This window comes from Populus euphratica, unplaced genomic scaffold (assembly GCF_000495115.2).
Source record: "Populus euphratica unplaced genomic scaffold, PopEup_1.0 scaffold61.1, whole genome shotgun sequence".
NCBI lineage: Eukaryota > Viridiplantae > Streptophyta > Magnoliopsida > Malpighiales > Salicaceae > Populus > Populus euphratica.
In genome coordinates, this window is record NW_011499941.1 from 785,111 (window position 1) to 799,763 (window position 14,653).

The 14,653-nt window shown below is 35.3% G+C and overlaps 2 protein-coding genes across 5 annotated transcripts; one reads left to right on the forward strand and one right to left on the reverse strand.

Annotated features, from left to right (window-relative positions):
* The first annotated feature begins 2,009 nt into the window (after nt 1–2,009).
* Nucleotides 2,010–10,552, forward strand: LOC105137048 (ABC transporter G family member 3-like). Of its 4 annotated transcripts, XM_011042621.1 has the most exons (13): nt 2,010–2,118; nt 2,211–2,260; nt 3,067–3,672; nt 3,780–3,859; nt 5,310–5,596; nt 6,107–6,278; nt 6,546–6,659; nt 7,040–7,168; nt 7,970–8,161; nt 8,755–8,841; nt 9,245–9,517; nt 9,889–9,996; nt 10,180–10,552. In XM_011042621.1, exons 3-13 carry the CDS (start codon nt 3,201–3,203, stop codon nt 10,435–10,437), a joined length of 2,172 nt encoding a protein of 723 aa, XP_011040923.1. In that variant the 5' UTR covers nt 2,010–2,118; nt 2,211–2,260; nt 3,067–3,200; the 3' UTR covers nt 10,438–10,552. The 4 variants fall into 4 exon arrangements, with proteins under 4 accessions (XP_011040923.1, XP_011040921.1, XP_011040924.1 ...); XM_011042619.1 differs by lacking the exon at nt 2,211–2,260 and having other exon boundaries at nt 2,011–2,118; XM_011042622.1 differs by lacking the exon at nt 2,010–2,118 and having other exon boundaries at nt 2,125–2,293.
* Nucleotides 10,553–11,849: 1,297 nt separating this feature from the next.
* LOC105137050 (UDP-glycosyltransferase 86A1-like) lies at nt 11,850–14,097 on the reverse strand. Its single transcript, XM_011042623.1, has 2 exons — nt 13,265–14,097; nt 11,850–12,971 (listed from the first exon to the last, which is right to left on the reverse strand). Exons 1-2 carry the CDS (start codon nt 13,779–13,781, stop codon nt 12,031–12,033), a joined length of 1,458 nt encoding a protein of 485 aa, XP_011040925.1. The 5' UTR covers nt 13,782–14,097; the 3' UTR covers nt 11,850–12,030.
* Between the last annotated feature and the right edge of the window lie 556 nt (nt 14,098–14,653).

A 14,653-nucleotide genomic window follows, 5' to 3' on the forward strand; every position in this document is an offset into this window, starting at 1 on the left:
AATCGATGGGCTTCTCCTGGGAATTCTGAAATTAAAAAAAAAAAGAAATAAGACCCATCAATGTTTTACTGTGACTGTGAGGATAATCGGACTTGCATGGTGATTTTTTTTTTTTCAGTCCGTGAGATTTTTTATATTTTGACTCCTTTATCTGTCTTTTATTTTGGTCATTTAATGTTGTTTCTCTATGGGATTGGTCCTTGTTCATGATGATTTCTTGTTATGCTTGTGCATGGGACTTGCAGTGCTGGGGAAATATTCCATCACTCGGCTTAGCTTGTAGCTTAGTGATTTTGGTAAAGTTTTTTTTATTTATGTATTTTAGGTTTAAATTTTAGTGTGTATACTTATCATTTCCGTGGTATTTTATTTATTTATTGGGCTTGTAGGATGTTTAATAAGTTTAAAAATTAATTGTGGTGCGTGTAAACTGGTCCGAACACCCCAAATTGTAAAAAAGAAGAAGATAAGATTTAGTTTTATTTAATTAAAAGAATTAATTGTTTTCCAATAATTCAATGTTTAATTTAAACAAATAAAATAAAATTATATTTGTATAAAATAATTATAAGTTGAGGCATCAAGATTAAAAATAAAACAAATATAATAGACTAGAATAAACAAACAAGAGTAAATTTCATATAAAAGATAATCATTTTATGATACGGCCTAGAACAACTTTTTATTAAGGTGTTAAATTTTTTTTAAGAAGATCTTTTTAGTGAGGTTATTTTATAATATCTATTAAATCATATTTTTTTAAAATTTAAAAAAATTATTTAATTTTATACATTTCAAACCAAAAAAACAACAACTCTAAAACAGCTGCTTCATCTGAGAACACAGATAAAAAGAGGAAGAAGAAAGATAAAGAATATCCGTGCCCTTGAGTTTTACCACCCACATTATAACCGTAACATCATTTCATTATAAAAAATTGAAGCTTATCAAGATACTGTAATGTGTCAAATGACAACATGCCACGTCTTTGTCCATTCGTGAGAGCTTTTCCTCGCCCGAAAAACCGGTGTCTTTTTTGGGCCCCCTCTTCCAATCCAATCAGGTATAGTCTAGTAAAGCTTGGCACACAGTGAGATCTTGCACTCCAACTAGATCGAACCTCGTTCGTGACCCACACGGCTTTGGCCCGATGGGTCAAAAGGAGATATTTGAAGCAATCATGCCGCAATGGTATTCGATTTCCAAAACCACTGAAAGCAACAGTTGTAAAACACAAGCAAAATCACCATCAATTGCCTTGCCATAAAGACTTATAGGGTGTTTGGAATTGCTTTTTAATTTTTTTTATTTTAAATTAATATATTTTTAATATTTTTAAATTATTTTGATATACTAGTTTCAAAAATAATTTTTAAAAAATAAAAATATGTTATTGATATACTTTTTTTGAATAAAAAACAAGCAGAACCACACCACTAAAAATACATTTATTGGAATGGGGCTCAGATAAATAAAAAAATATTGCTTTTATTACAATTATGCGTGACTGCCTCTAATCATTCAAGGGCATGGATGAATGGGACACCCTTTATTTCAAACAAGATTTTGGACTCTACAAGGGCTGCCAACACTTGGCAGTATCAAACCATCATCACAATCAAATCTCAGAAAAGTAAAAAAAACAAAAAAGAAACTCAAATCCTAAAAAGAGATAAAGCAAAGATGCCAACCAGACCGGAGCCCCCGGTCATATCCTAAGCCCCCCCGGTTTAGCCGTTCACATTCCTGTCTTCAAGTTATTAAAATCCTTAATCAAGTATATAAACTTAGGACCTTGGTGTTTTCTAATAAAAAAAAACTCTAAAAAACGAATTAGATATCAAAAAAATAAATTGTATCTTAAAAATTATATAAAACACTATTTAATTTATTAAATACTTTTTAAATTATAATTGAAACTATATATTAGTAGCATTTAATCACACTACTAAACCTACCCTCAATCGAATTGATTATTATATGGTGAATTAAATCTCAGGTTTATGTCATTATTAAACACTGTGACACGCTTCTGACACTCTCCGACTTCACTCCTTCCCTCTCTTCTCTCTAAGGAGTAAGGCTTAAGGCAGGTCTCCTTTTCACATTTAGATCCAGGTTTGTCTCTTTTACGTTCTTCTCTTCTCTATCCATTGAAGTTTGTGTGATTAACATGGGTTCTACTCTACTTGCTTACTGACTGAGGGTAGAAAGTAGAAGAAGAATACTTCAAGCAGCTGCCTTCCTTTCTGTTTCCTGGGTACCCCACTGGCCTACTCTTCACAGTTGTTAGGTGAAGTTAAGCTGCAAAGTTTGCGTTCTTTCTTTTCAGACCTTTATTGCCATTTTCTTATCTTGGCTACAAAACAGACTACTAATACTAGGTACAACAAGTTTATCAAGTTTGAGACACATGATACTATTTGACAAGCTACTAAAGGAAGTATGTGTGCGTGGGTTTGCCTTCCTTTTGCTCTCTGCCTCTTTTTTTTTTAATTATTATTGTATCAAAATGAGGGTGATTTGTGGTCTGCTTGGTGGTTTCTTCGTTTAGTTCAGCATTTGGGTTTTTGGGGTCTCTTCTTCTTCTTTTGCCATTTTGCTGTCATTTTCTGTTCTATGAACATAAGCTATATGAAAAAAAGCGGGTTGCTTTTTGATAATCTTTTTATTTATTCCTATAAGGCTTGTTACAAATGTAATCTGATAATGGGATCTTTATACTGTTGAAAAGTGCTGCCTTGCTGCTTATCATTGTGCTACATTATTTTTATTTTCTTCTTAAGGAAAAAGCTTCCAAGCAAGATGGGCGATGGGGTTTCTATTGTTTTTGTTATTGTTTCATTTCAGAAGTACCTTGGGATTATATTGTTATCTCACTTGATTGGAGGCCTTTGATTTAACAATTCCCAAATGTTAAGAAAATTTACTTGCCTTTTCCTTTCATACTGTTTCTCCTATGCTTGCTTGTCAATGTTCAGTGCATAACCATGGTATGTTGGAATCTGAATCCACAATTTACTAATTGATGCTTGAAACTTTCGATTTCTTGAATTGCTGATGTAGGACCTTTTATTCTGACATGAAGATGGGGAGTTGTCGAAAACTGTGATTAGCAGTATGCACAGATGCTATTATGTTTGCATGAAAGCGTAGACATTTTCTGATATTTTGTGTTTAGAAAAAAGTGGGACTAGGAAATGGAAGAGATACAATCTCAATCGGATAATTACAGATCTTCTTCGTCTTCAGCAAGTAGTCCTGCAAGTAGGGTGCCATCAAGTAACTTCTTCTACTTGCGGAAGCCTGGTTCGGTTAGACAACCTATCTCATTTGAGGATTCACCTGAGTGGGAGGATACCGATATTGATGTTAGGGTGGAGGAAGGAGGTGACTCTATCAATGTTGCTATTACACCAGCATCCCCATCTTTGTCAAAGCTTAATAGTGGGTCATTGCCATCCCCACCATTACCAGAGCGTGCAGTTGTTGCAAGAAAAATTGCTGGGGCTTCTGTTGTTTGGAAAGACTTGACTGTTACAATCAAAGGGAAAAGGAAGTACTCAGACAAAGTTGTCAAGAGCTCAAGTGGTTATGCATTGCCTGGGACGATGACAGTCATCATGGGTCCTGCAAAATCAGGGAAATCCACGTTGCTAAGGGCTATTGCAGGTTAGTTAGACGCCATTCATTTTTTATCACCAAGTTGAAACATGTGCTTTGAAATTGTCTCCATGGATGGATGCTTGAAACTAAAGAAGTGAATTTCAACACTGCAGGGAGGTTGCATCATTCAGCTAGAATGTATGGTGAGATTTTTGTCAATGGTGCAAAATCACGCATGCGTTATGGCACATATGTAAGTTATAAGTATATTCTCTTGCTATTAGATAGTTATTTCTCTAGCAATTTAAATTTTTTTCATTGGTTTTCCTCTCTACTCTGCCATCTTGATATTCATCCTTCTATGATTTGTTTCATCTTGTTCTTTAAATATGCAAGATAGAGATTCTCTGCTGCAGTTTTGATAATCTTCTTTCTATTATTAATATCTTCTTGCTATTTTAGTATGTAAGATCAAAAGGTTCTTGGCCAATCTCCCTTTAGTATATTTATCACCAATTTCTTAGTACATTACTTTGTCTCAAGGAGCTGAGTGATATAGGTATATATATGTTTTGGTATTGCAGTATTATTGTATTTTTAATAAATGGTTCTGTTGGCAAGGCTGTTTTGTTATCCATGCAATTAGATTTTTTTTTATTGATTCTGCAACCATCATAAAACTGTCACCAGAATTGTTGGCTGAATTTTCTCTTGTCATCACTGAGCCAAATGCTGTACTAAGAATCACTATATTAAATGACCAATATGGGTTGTTGATTGTCACATTTTCTGCCATTCATTTTTGAATTTTCTGCTCTCCTTTCATCTCCATTTCTGTACAATTTTTAGATCATGTTTTATGGTTGGTATGCTAAAATACGATCAAGTTATCATAAGGGATGCATTATTAAGTTTGGCTGTTGCACAGTCTGGTTGATTATGTCTCTTTTGAGAGATAAAGCACATACTTTCTGTACTTTACTTGCTTGCCCAAAATCTAGCCTCATATCCGGCCTATCCAGGTGATAAAATTCAAATACATCGTCATTGTCTTCCTAGAGATTGTTATGTTGATAACTTTCATCCATGTCAGTTAGTGTTCAAAGAGAAGAAAAAAAATAAAGTACTGTATATTAGGATCAAGGCCCTAAACACAACCATTTTTTCTTACAATAGGTTTCTGTTCACTATTTTGCATAGAATATATTACATGCATGCATTAGTGCGCAAGTGTGTGTCTGTGAACTCAATGGAGTTATGATGGTCTTTAACAGGCATATGATGTTGTTACTGTTTTAATTTTTTTTTCTTCCCAAAATCCACCTATGGGTAGTCATTTTCATAATGTTTAGTGTTTTGCCTTTTGATGGTCCGTGGTGTCAACTTTAGCTTACATCATAATTTGGAATATATAGAATTTTTCCCTTGAATCAAGGTTGGACACTTAAATTTTTCACATCCATTTCATAACTGGACAAGTTCTGTAACTGATAATGAAGAAATTTATCTTCAAACAGAAATTTAAAGTTGCAATTCCATGATGGAACTATGAAGAAATTTGACGGAACTAAAAGCTGTTATCTGATACCGAGGAAATTTATCTACAAACAGAAAGTTAAAGTTGCAATTCCATGATGGAAGTAAAACTTGTTATCTGTAGTAAAGTTGAGATATTTGATGTTGAATTATCTTCCAATTTGTAGGGTTTTGTTGAGAGGGAAACTACTCTGATAGGATCTCTCACTGTCAGAGAATACTTGTACTACTCCGCACTGCTTCAACTTCCTGGCTTCTTCTGCCAGAAAAAGAGTGTGGTAGAGGATGCCATCCATGCCATGTCTTTGAGTGATTACGCAAACAAACTGATTGGAGGACATTGTTATTTTAAGGGCCTTCCAAGTGGCGAGCGAAGGCGTATAAGCATTGCCCGGGAGCTTGTGATGAGGCCACATGTATTATTTATAGATGAACCTCTCTATCATCTTGACAGGTTATTGCATATTTCTCCATCCAACACCATCTAGGTTTTCAAGGCTCTTATTATTTTCTTACATTCATCCTCCATAGTGTGCTGTGGGCTTATTGCACTGTTGATGTGAAGCACTCAGTAAGGGGTAGGAACATGCATCTTAGGTTTTTTTTCTTTGAAAGAACCTATATTAGATGCTGTTAGACCACTTTATGTGTGTGGGTGAATGAGAGCATCTTAAAATATAATACTAACTCTCCAAAAAATCAGAACTGGGGGACCAAAGTTCTTGAAATGACGGAGGAAATATGACTGCATTATCAAAGAAAGTTTAACTAACTTCATATGAATTTTTGTATCAACAAGTTATTTGCCATTTTATGTGGGATCCAACATTATTAGTGGCCTAACTTTTTCCATACCTGTATGTGTGTCATGGCTCTGCATGCTCTTAATGATTTATGTCTTTCTTCCTGTGAGTATTGATTGATTGCCATGCTCCATCTAATTTCATGACTTTGCCTCATTCAGTGTCTCTACCCTTCTGATGATGGTTACATTAAAGAAACTTGCTAGCACTGGGTGCACTCTAATCTTCACCATTTACCAGAGCAGCACAGAAGTGTTTGGTCTCTTTGATCGGATCTGCCTGCTTTCAAATGGAAATACCTTATTTTTTGGAGAAACATTGGCCTGCTTGCAAGTAAGGGATGCTGGGAACTTTGTTTCATTTTCTAATGAAGAACATAATGTCGAAATTAGGGAGACCCATATCACATGGCCATTTTATTGTTTAGTATCAAATGTATTCAACCAAGTACTGTGGTATTTATTTTGTGCCTTATTTGGTTGCCATAAAATATGGTATCAAAATAACTTTAGTTATGCACAAAACTTGTAGAATTTTTTCTTTCTTGGAATTAAAGATTGTGTTATATTGATATTGACTGACATATTTACATTGATGAAGCACTTCTCGAATGCTGGATTTCCTTGCCCAATTATGCAAAGTCCTTCTGATCACTTCTTACGTGCAATAAACACGGATTTTGACAGGATCATTGCAATGTGCAAAAATTGGCAGGTACTTGAGTAATTTGTTTCAGTGATTTTTATTTCTGATGGCACCAAAAAGATGCTCTTAAAACAAAGAAACAGTGAGACTGATGGTTGCAGTTGTAATACTCATACTGAGGCTGTTGCTTGAAGTTGTAACACTCATATTGCTAATAATTGCAACCTGAGGTTGAACAAATTGTTGTAGAAGTGTCGACTTCTGTGCACTTAAGATTGGGGCTGATGTTTGAAGTTGTGACACTCAGATTGCTTATATTTTCGACCTGAGGTTGAATGAAATGCTGTACAACTGTTGACTTATGCGTGCTTATTATTATCATGTTGATTTAGGACACTTTTATGTAGTACTCATTTTGACATTTGCTAGACATGGAATCATTGTCACAGGATGACCATGGAGATTTTTCATCAGTGAACATGGACACCGCTGTTGCCATACGTACCCTAGAAGCAACCTACAAATCATCAGCTGATGCTGCTGCAGTTGAAACTATGATATTGAAACTCACTGAAAGGGTATTGTCATTATCTCCTTGTATCACACCATGTTTATTGGTTGCCTATATACTCTGCCTTCACTATAAGTAATTGTTGATTGTCATGTGACACCGAGAGAGACTTGTATGAATCTTGTTAGTTCCTACTTTTATAGGTTGTGGATAATGAATGAATCCATCTTCTTTTTTTTCCTTTTTTTTTTCCTTCTTTCTTCTTCTTCCCGCTTGGATTGCTGTGTCAATGCCATGACAGGCTGGATAATGTTTTCTGGATTAATACTGTGACGCTTTAGTTCTGACTTTAGGATTTAGATCGAATGGTAAAGGGGGCTGATTTTGAAACATATGAACCTCAATTGTTTTTATGATTTTGAAACATATGACCCACAGAGGTTGACACAGAAATAATCAAGCTTATCCAGGTATCATTTGGTGAAGAAGAGGGCAGCTCACTGTAAATTTAGGTGTAGAAATGCAGGCTATGCAGCCATGCAGATGTGCTTGTTCGTGTGTAGATATCCCCCATGGGCATGTGTGTGAGTGTGTCCATGTGTACATGATTGTGTCTGCATGCAAATACAAGTTTCAGTGTAGTAGTGGATTTTCATTCCATAATTTTTTTTTTATCCCAAGTAAATTTTTAATCTGAGAAATTCCTTCAACTCTTGTAATACCCACAATACACTTCCATCCAATCTTCTTCCCCTTCTTTTCATTGAAGCACAAGCTCCCATTTTTGCATTGAATAACAAACTGCAAAGAAAGCATTGCTTTTTTATAGCTTTCACCAAATCTCATCATAAGTGATTCAACCCTGCAGGAAGGTCCACTTCTTAAAAGCAAGGGAAAAGCTGGCACTGCTACAAGGGTTGCTGTTCTGACTTGGAGATCTTTGCTAGTTATGTCAAGGGAATGGAAATACTACTGGCTTCGCCTTATTCTCTATATGCTCCTTACTCTCTGTATTGGTACAGTATTCTCAGGCTTGAGGCATTCTTTGTCTTCAGTTGTGGTGAGTTCCTTAAAATAAGATCATTATTGCATCTGAATTTGCACCCTTAAGTACCCAATGAAGAACATGATAACTATAAGACTTTTAGAACCTGGTCATATCTGTATTTTATATCAAGTTGTCGTAATCAAACACATGATTTGAGTAAAGACAGGTCTGGGTTGGACATGCACATCATACTGTCTGATTCATTATGGAAGTAGCTATTACTGTGACTATTCCTCTAACTAACCCCAGTGCATTGGATCCTTCCTCTTCTGGGAAAAAAAATAAAATCATCTTGATGTTGAGCAGGTGAAGTTACTTCTGCTATCACTTGGACTTCCTAGGACATAGTTCAGATGTGTAACTTAAAAGGATTTTCCTTGAATATTTTATTCTTTGAAATGCCTGATTGGCATGGAATGCATGTTATTTCCATCTATCATTCATTTGGTCAGTGGTAAATGTTCATCTATTAGCTTGATAACAATTTCTTGTTCATCGCTGCTTCTTGACCTTGTTTTTCATTGTTTTTGTCTTCATTCATGCACTTGCACTATTTCCCTTGCTATGATCCATCCGGATTTCTTATGTCCACTCCCATTTTGCAGACAAGGGTGGCAGCTATATTTGTATTTGTCTCATTTACTTCACTTCTAAGCATAGCGGGTGTACCTGTGCTGTTGAAGGAAATTAAGGTATTTTGTTGCTGTTTTGTTGGGTATTAATATGTAAAATTTGTTGTTATATGGTTACATATGATATAGGAAAGTAAGATTTGGCTTGAGAATAAATGGTACTCGTTTTTTAATTGATCTCATATAGAGTTCTGTGGATCAGGAAGCTGCCTTTGATATCCCGATTGAACCAAAGACAATAAATATTATTTATTTAGTTCATTGATTATACATCATATGAACTAGGTAGAAAATAGATAAACTAGAAAGTTTAAAACTCATCTATGTGTATCATAGAAAGTCCAATATGGGAAAATTATATTAAAATCTAATCAATCCGAGTCTTCTTTTTAATCATTATTTGATTGCCCATGGTTCATCTTTCTCATACTTGATTTGGTCAACCGGGTTGCCTGTTTTGCAGATATTTGCATGTGAAGAATCAAATAGGCATTCAGGAGCACTTGTCTTTTTACTTGGGCAACTTATATCTAGCATACCATTCCTCTTTCTCATTTCCATTTCATCAAGTCTTGTCTTCTATTTCCTCGTAGGCTTGCAAGACGGATTTAGCTTGTTGATGTACTTTGTTTTGAATTTCTTCATGTGCCTCTTAGTAAATGAAGGACTAATGCTGCTTGTCACTTCCCTTTGGCAACATGTTTTCTGGAGTGTATTAACAATGGTGTTCATACATGTGAGTTTCACTATCAATACTTTATGTTATTATCTTTGGATTGTTTTGCTTTCGCTGAGTTAATGGATGAGAAATATGTTCATGTTACACACGTGCACTTACAACTACTTTTGCTGTTGGTGTTAAATTGTACCTCTCTCTCAGTTAGCTGGGATATTCTAGTGTAGATAGTTCTATTGTATTTGAGTACTAAAGCTAATTGCAAAAATAAAAATAAAAAATCATCACAAATGTTCACTCAGAGCATCTTGTATGGTGTTTGATGACCTTTCTGATCTCTAAGTTGCAGTGAGTACTGATGTATATGCATATTTATATTGATTTATGAGTTGGCATTTCTTAATGTGATTGTTTATATGCATGCTATTCAGGTTGTAATGATGCTTTCTGCGGGGTATTTTAGAATTCGAAGTGCCTTGCCAGGACCAGTGTGGACATATCCAGTATCCTATATTGCTTTTCACACTTACTCTATTCAGGCAAGTTTGCTTGTAATTGCACTCTGTTGTATCCTTCATATGAGTAGCTGCGTTTCTTTATTGACATTATGATTAACACATTTGTTATTGCTCAATCAATTCAATACGAAAACCTGGAAGCAGTTGAAATAAGATCATATGCCTGAAAGGATCTTAGATGCCTTACTGGTGTTGATGTTGCAGGGGCTTTTGGAGAACGAGTACCTGAGAACTTCATTTGCTGTCGGGCAAGTAAGGACCATTTCGGGATTGCAGGCACTCCGTAGTGCATATAACATCTCTCCTGATCGTAATTCCAAATGGGAGAATTTGTTGGTGTTGTTTCTCATGGCTATTGGCTATCGCATTCTTGTGTTTGTTGTGCTGCATTTTTGTGTAGGGAGACATGTATCCATGCTAAAGTGTTGCCGGTATAATCGGGATACAGACAATCCTAGATGAATGGAAATTGTACTGCCACTTCTGTGCAACTAACCTGTTTTTGTCTCCCTATTTCAGTTTTACTGTTAGAAACAAAAGAACGAATTCAGTTAAAGAAAGAAAGCATTGGTCACAATTATGTCTTCCCCCCGCAAGTTTCTCAGATCCTTCTATTTGCCAGGATAGCCTCTATTTAGCGTTTCATGCCTGGTTAAGACAGTTTATTCTTCTTTTGATTCCTTTTACCTGTTTTTATGAATGCTTATCATGGTCATCCTCGAACACGTAGTTAGGTTTTATATCATAATGAACTACTTAATCATGTCTCGATTTGTAACTAATCTCATTTGGTTTCAAGTCAATATTTACTTGACTCTCAACTGCTCTCCTTTAACCAAACACATTCTTATCTCCAACATTTGTAGCATGAGTGATTCCATATGGCGTTGGATCCATGTAGGGCTCCGTGTAGCTACGTGGAGCTCCATGTAGAAGAAATGAACCACTTCCGGACAAATATCAACCAGCATGCTTGTAACCTACCACTTGTGGTTCATCCATATATTGCAAACATCCGTATGAATCTTTTCCTCTTAATATTTTGAAGCCATCCTTCCTTGGTATTGATTTTGAATTCAAGCATTGATCTCAAAAGAAAGTGAAAGAAAGGAGGAAAGGGAAGGTATCTTCACTGCAATCATGGCTATATATCAAGTCCTAACGCACCAGAGTTTATTGAAGTTCTATGATCTGTAGTCTATGGAGACTTCGTTCAATATTTTTAAGAAATGGCAAGAAATACACAAATCACTGTTTCTAAATGATTGGAAGGTTTGATACTCACCATTCACTTCACAATCAGACCCCATGCGAAACCACAAGCAACATTTGGGCACATACCCTAGCAATAATGCATCATGCAAGTCACCCTGCCTGACGTTACCTCTGGCATATTATTTTCTGACGAGCTCACCGTCAATTTGTACATGTTAATTTTGCGACAGGTCATGTCAATTTCTGCCACTTGCTTCCAAATGTTGCCTGAATATGTGGCCATGGAATTTTTTCTTGAAACTGGGTGCTTGGCAGACGTTGGTTGGTATCTGGCCGTTCCTGCAATTTTAAATATTTATTTTTGTATTTTAAAAATATTTTGAAGAAAATTTAAATTTTCTGTGTTTTTATTTAAAAATAAATTTTAAAAAATAAAAAAAATACTATTTCAATATATTTTTAAATAAAAATTAATTATATTTAGTTAAAAGTACAATTAGTGATACAGTCATAAAATTACCAAAAAGAATATCAATTATCTTGATTTTTTACATAAAATTTAGCAGTTATAATTAAGAAGATTTTTTTTTATAATTAGAATGAGATACAATTAATAAAATATAAAAATGAGATATTATTGTTATTATAAAGTATCTATATATGTAATTAGGCAATAAAAATAAGAGGGAATAATGATTATTTACCATTATACTAATACAAATCAATTTGCAAAAGCTAGAGAACCTAAATAATAATGATTATTGACAGTTTTTTGAAGTGGGGCTCGCATGCATGGCTGAAGTATCTAGCCTTAGGGTTTGATCTTAAAAACTAATGGCTTTAGCTGCCGGTGCATACAGATCTGTCTACTGGCTTCATCTTTTCACTGATCTTGGTCCTTAGGTCCTTGACGAACCGAGCCATACTTTTCTCTGACGACCCATTGCATGACAAAGCATTTTCTAATGTTTTCTTCATCTCCTTGATTGTGTTCCTGAATCCGTCCTCTGATTTTCCACTCATCAAACGTTTGACCTTGTAAGAAACTTCCTCTTTAGTGACAAACTTTCCATCACTCAAATTAATCCCTATCTTCCAGTCATCAACCACTAATTTCCTATTTGTGAATTGATCTGTCTGCAAAGGAAGACTCAGTAGTGGAACCTGGCACCATATACTTTCTAGTACAGAGTTCCATCCACAATGTGTTAAGAACCCTCCGATCGCTGGGTGGGCCAACACTGCTCTTTGACTGCACCAAGGTATGATCATTGCACGGTCCGCAACCTCTTCCTCAAACCCACCAGGCAGGGGATCAGCGTCATCGGAGCTCACAATATCAGGCCGAAGCACCCAAACAAAACTCACTTTGCTAAGGGAAAGCCCTTTTGCAATCTCTACGAGGTCCCTTTTTGCAACATGTGCGAAGCTACCAAATGAAACATACAAGACTGAGCCATGAGGCTTTTTGTCAAGCCACTGGGTGCAATCGGACTCGGACCACAGGCTGGTGGCCACGGAGCTCTCGGTGAAGCCATTAGGAAAAATGGGTCCAATTGCATAGCAGGGCATCTTGGCTTGCAAGGCTGACAAAGTCTCGACCTCAAGTTCTTGCACAGTGTTGCATAAAAGAAAATCTGCATTTCGAGCGTCGTTGAAGGCCTTGAAAATAAGTTGATGGATAGTGGATGTTGTATCTGTCTCTTGAAGATATGATACCATGTCCTTCGGTTCTATTGCCTTAACTCCTGGTATGTAATCTATGGTGTCCTCTCGGCAATCTAGCCACAAGATTTACCAAAAATTGATCATATACCACCATGAAGTTTTTTAAAATATCAACATTTTTTTAATAAACTAGATTAATGCTAATTTTACCGAAAGTATATTGCTGAATTCAGTTTTCAAGAAGCTCCAACAATTAGATTTACGATATTTACTCAATCAATTCGGGAAGGGGAAGAACATGCAGTAAAATTAGCATTAATCCAGAATTAATGCAAAAGACAACTCAATCTACCAAGAACTTGAAACAATACTATAGCATGATTAAACATGGACATCAACAAGTTACCTTGACAAGCAAAATGACCATTTCTCATTAGAAGATCCATATGATAATACAAGGAAAACACCAAAGCCGGTTCTGTCCAGAAGGAAACATATAGCAAACCAAATTTCTTTGCAATCTTTGATGGCCATACAAAGAATGTATCGGCAATCAAGCATCGAATACTGTCATCAGACTTTACAATCTGACCCACCACCTCATCCACATGGGCCGATAACACATGCAATAGGGCTGCTGTGAATTGGTCATGGTTCAACGACCGGTCGAACCCAATAGGAAGCCCATCGGAGACAGTTGTATACCGAATATCGAGGCCTGATTCTCTGACCTTGGCGAAGATGTCTGGTTCACTACTGGGCTGAGCATTGGAGATTTGGTGATGGATGGCCTGGGTGTTGATGAAGGTGATGGTGAAGCCTCGAGATGCAAGCTTGATGGCAAGGTGAACTGCTGGGATGACATGGCCTTGAAGAGGAAAGGGTATGAAGATGACATGGGGTTTCTTGAGCGTCTCTACCATAGTACTATGAGGGTTTTGTTGCAAGGAGGAAGAGGGGGGAGGTGGGAGGGTTTGTTACAAGAAGAGAGAGATGGAGATTTTGGCGTTCCTTTATTCTCCCCTCCTTCTTTCTTTGCAAATTAAAACAACAGTCTCTCCCTTTTATTTTGACACAAAACTAAGTTCTATCATTACAAATTTCAGCCACCCAATATTATATAGTGTCAACATCATTTTCTTGATATAATTTTCTCTAAATACTTTATACACCAAGTTATTGTTTTAAGTTAATGTATTATTGTATTTTAATATTTATAGTATAGTTCACTTATATATTTTAGTGTTTTACAATTTTTTCGTAGATAATTAAACTTTGATCTATATTTTAGGGTTTGTTTGTGATTTGAAAAAATATGAATTTGTTAGTAATTTTGTGTAATTAATTTTGATTTTATAACTGGTGTTATATTAAAATAAATTATGGGTTATTTGATGAGTAACAATTATATTTTGTCAATTTTATTATGAAGTAGAGAATTTTGGAGAATTTTTTTTTATGGAATTAATAGTAATTGAATGATATTAATTTAGATTGAATAATTTTAAATTGAACAAATGACATAATTAGTTGGGTTAACAATAACTTACCATTAATTGGATTACATCTTTATGTTTTTTTGTGTAAAAATAATATTTGATTATTAGACTATGAATTAATTTTTTAGTACTAAAGTTAAATTTTGAATTGATTGTTACCTTATTAATAAATGATGTTAGAATTAATCTATATTAGTTTTCTATATAATAAATAATCATTCGTGGATGTATCTATATTCACTTCAAGGGTTATATAGGAAAGATTATTCTAGAAAGGTTGAGGGTTTTATTGATTT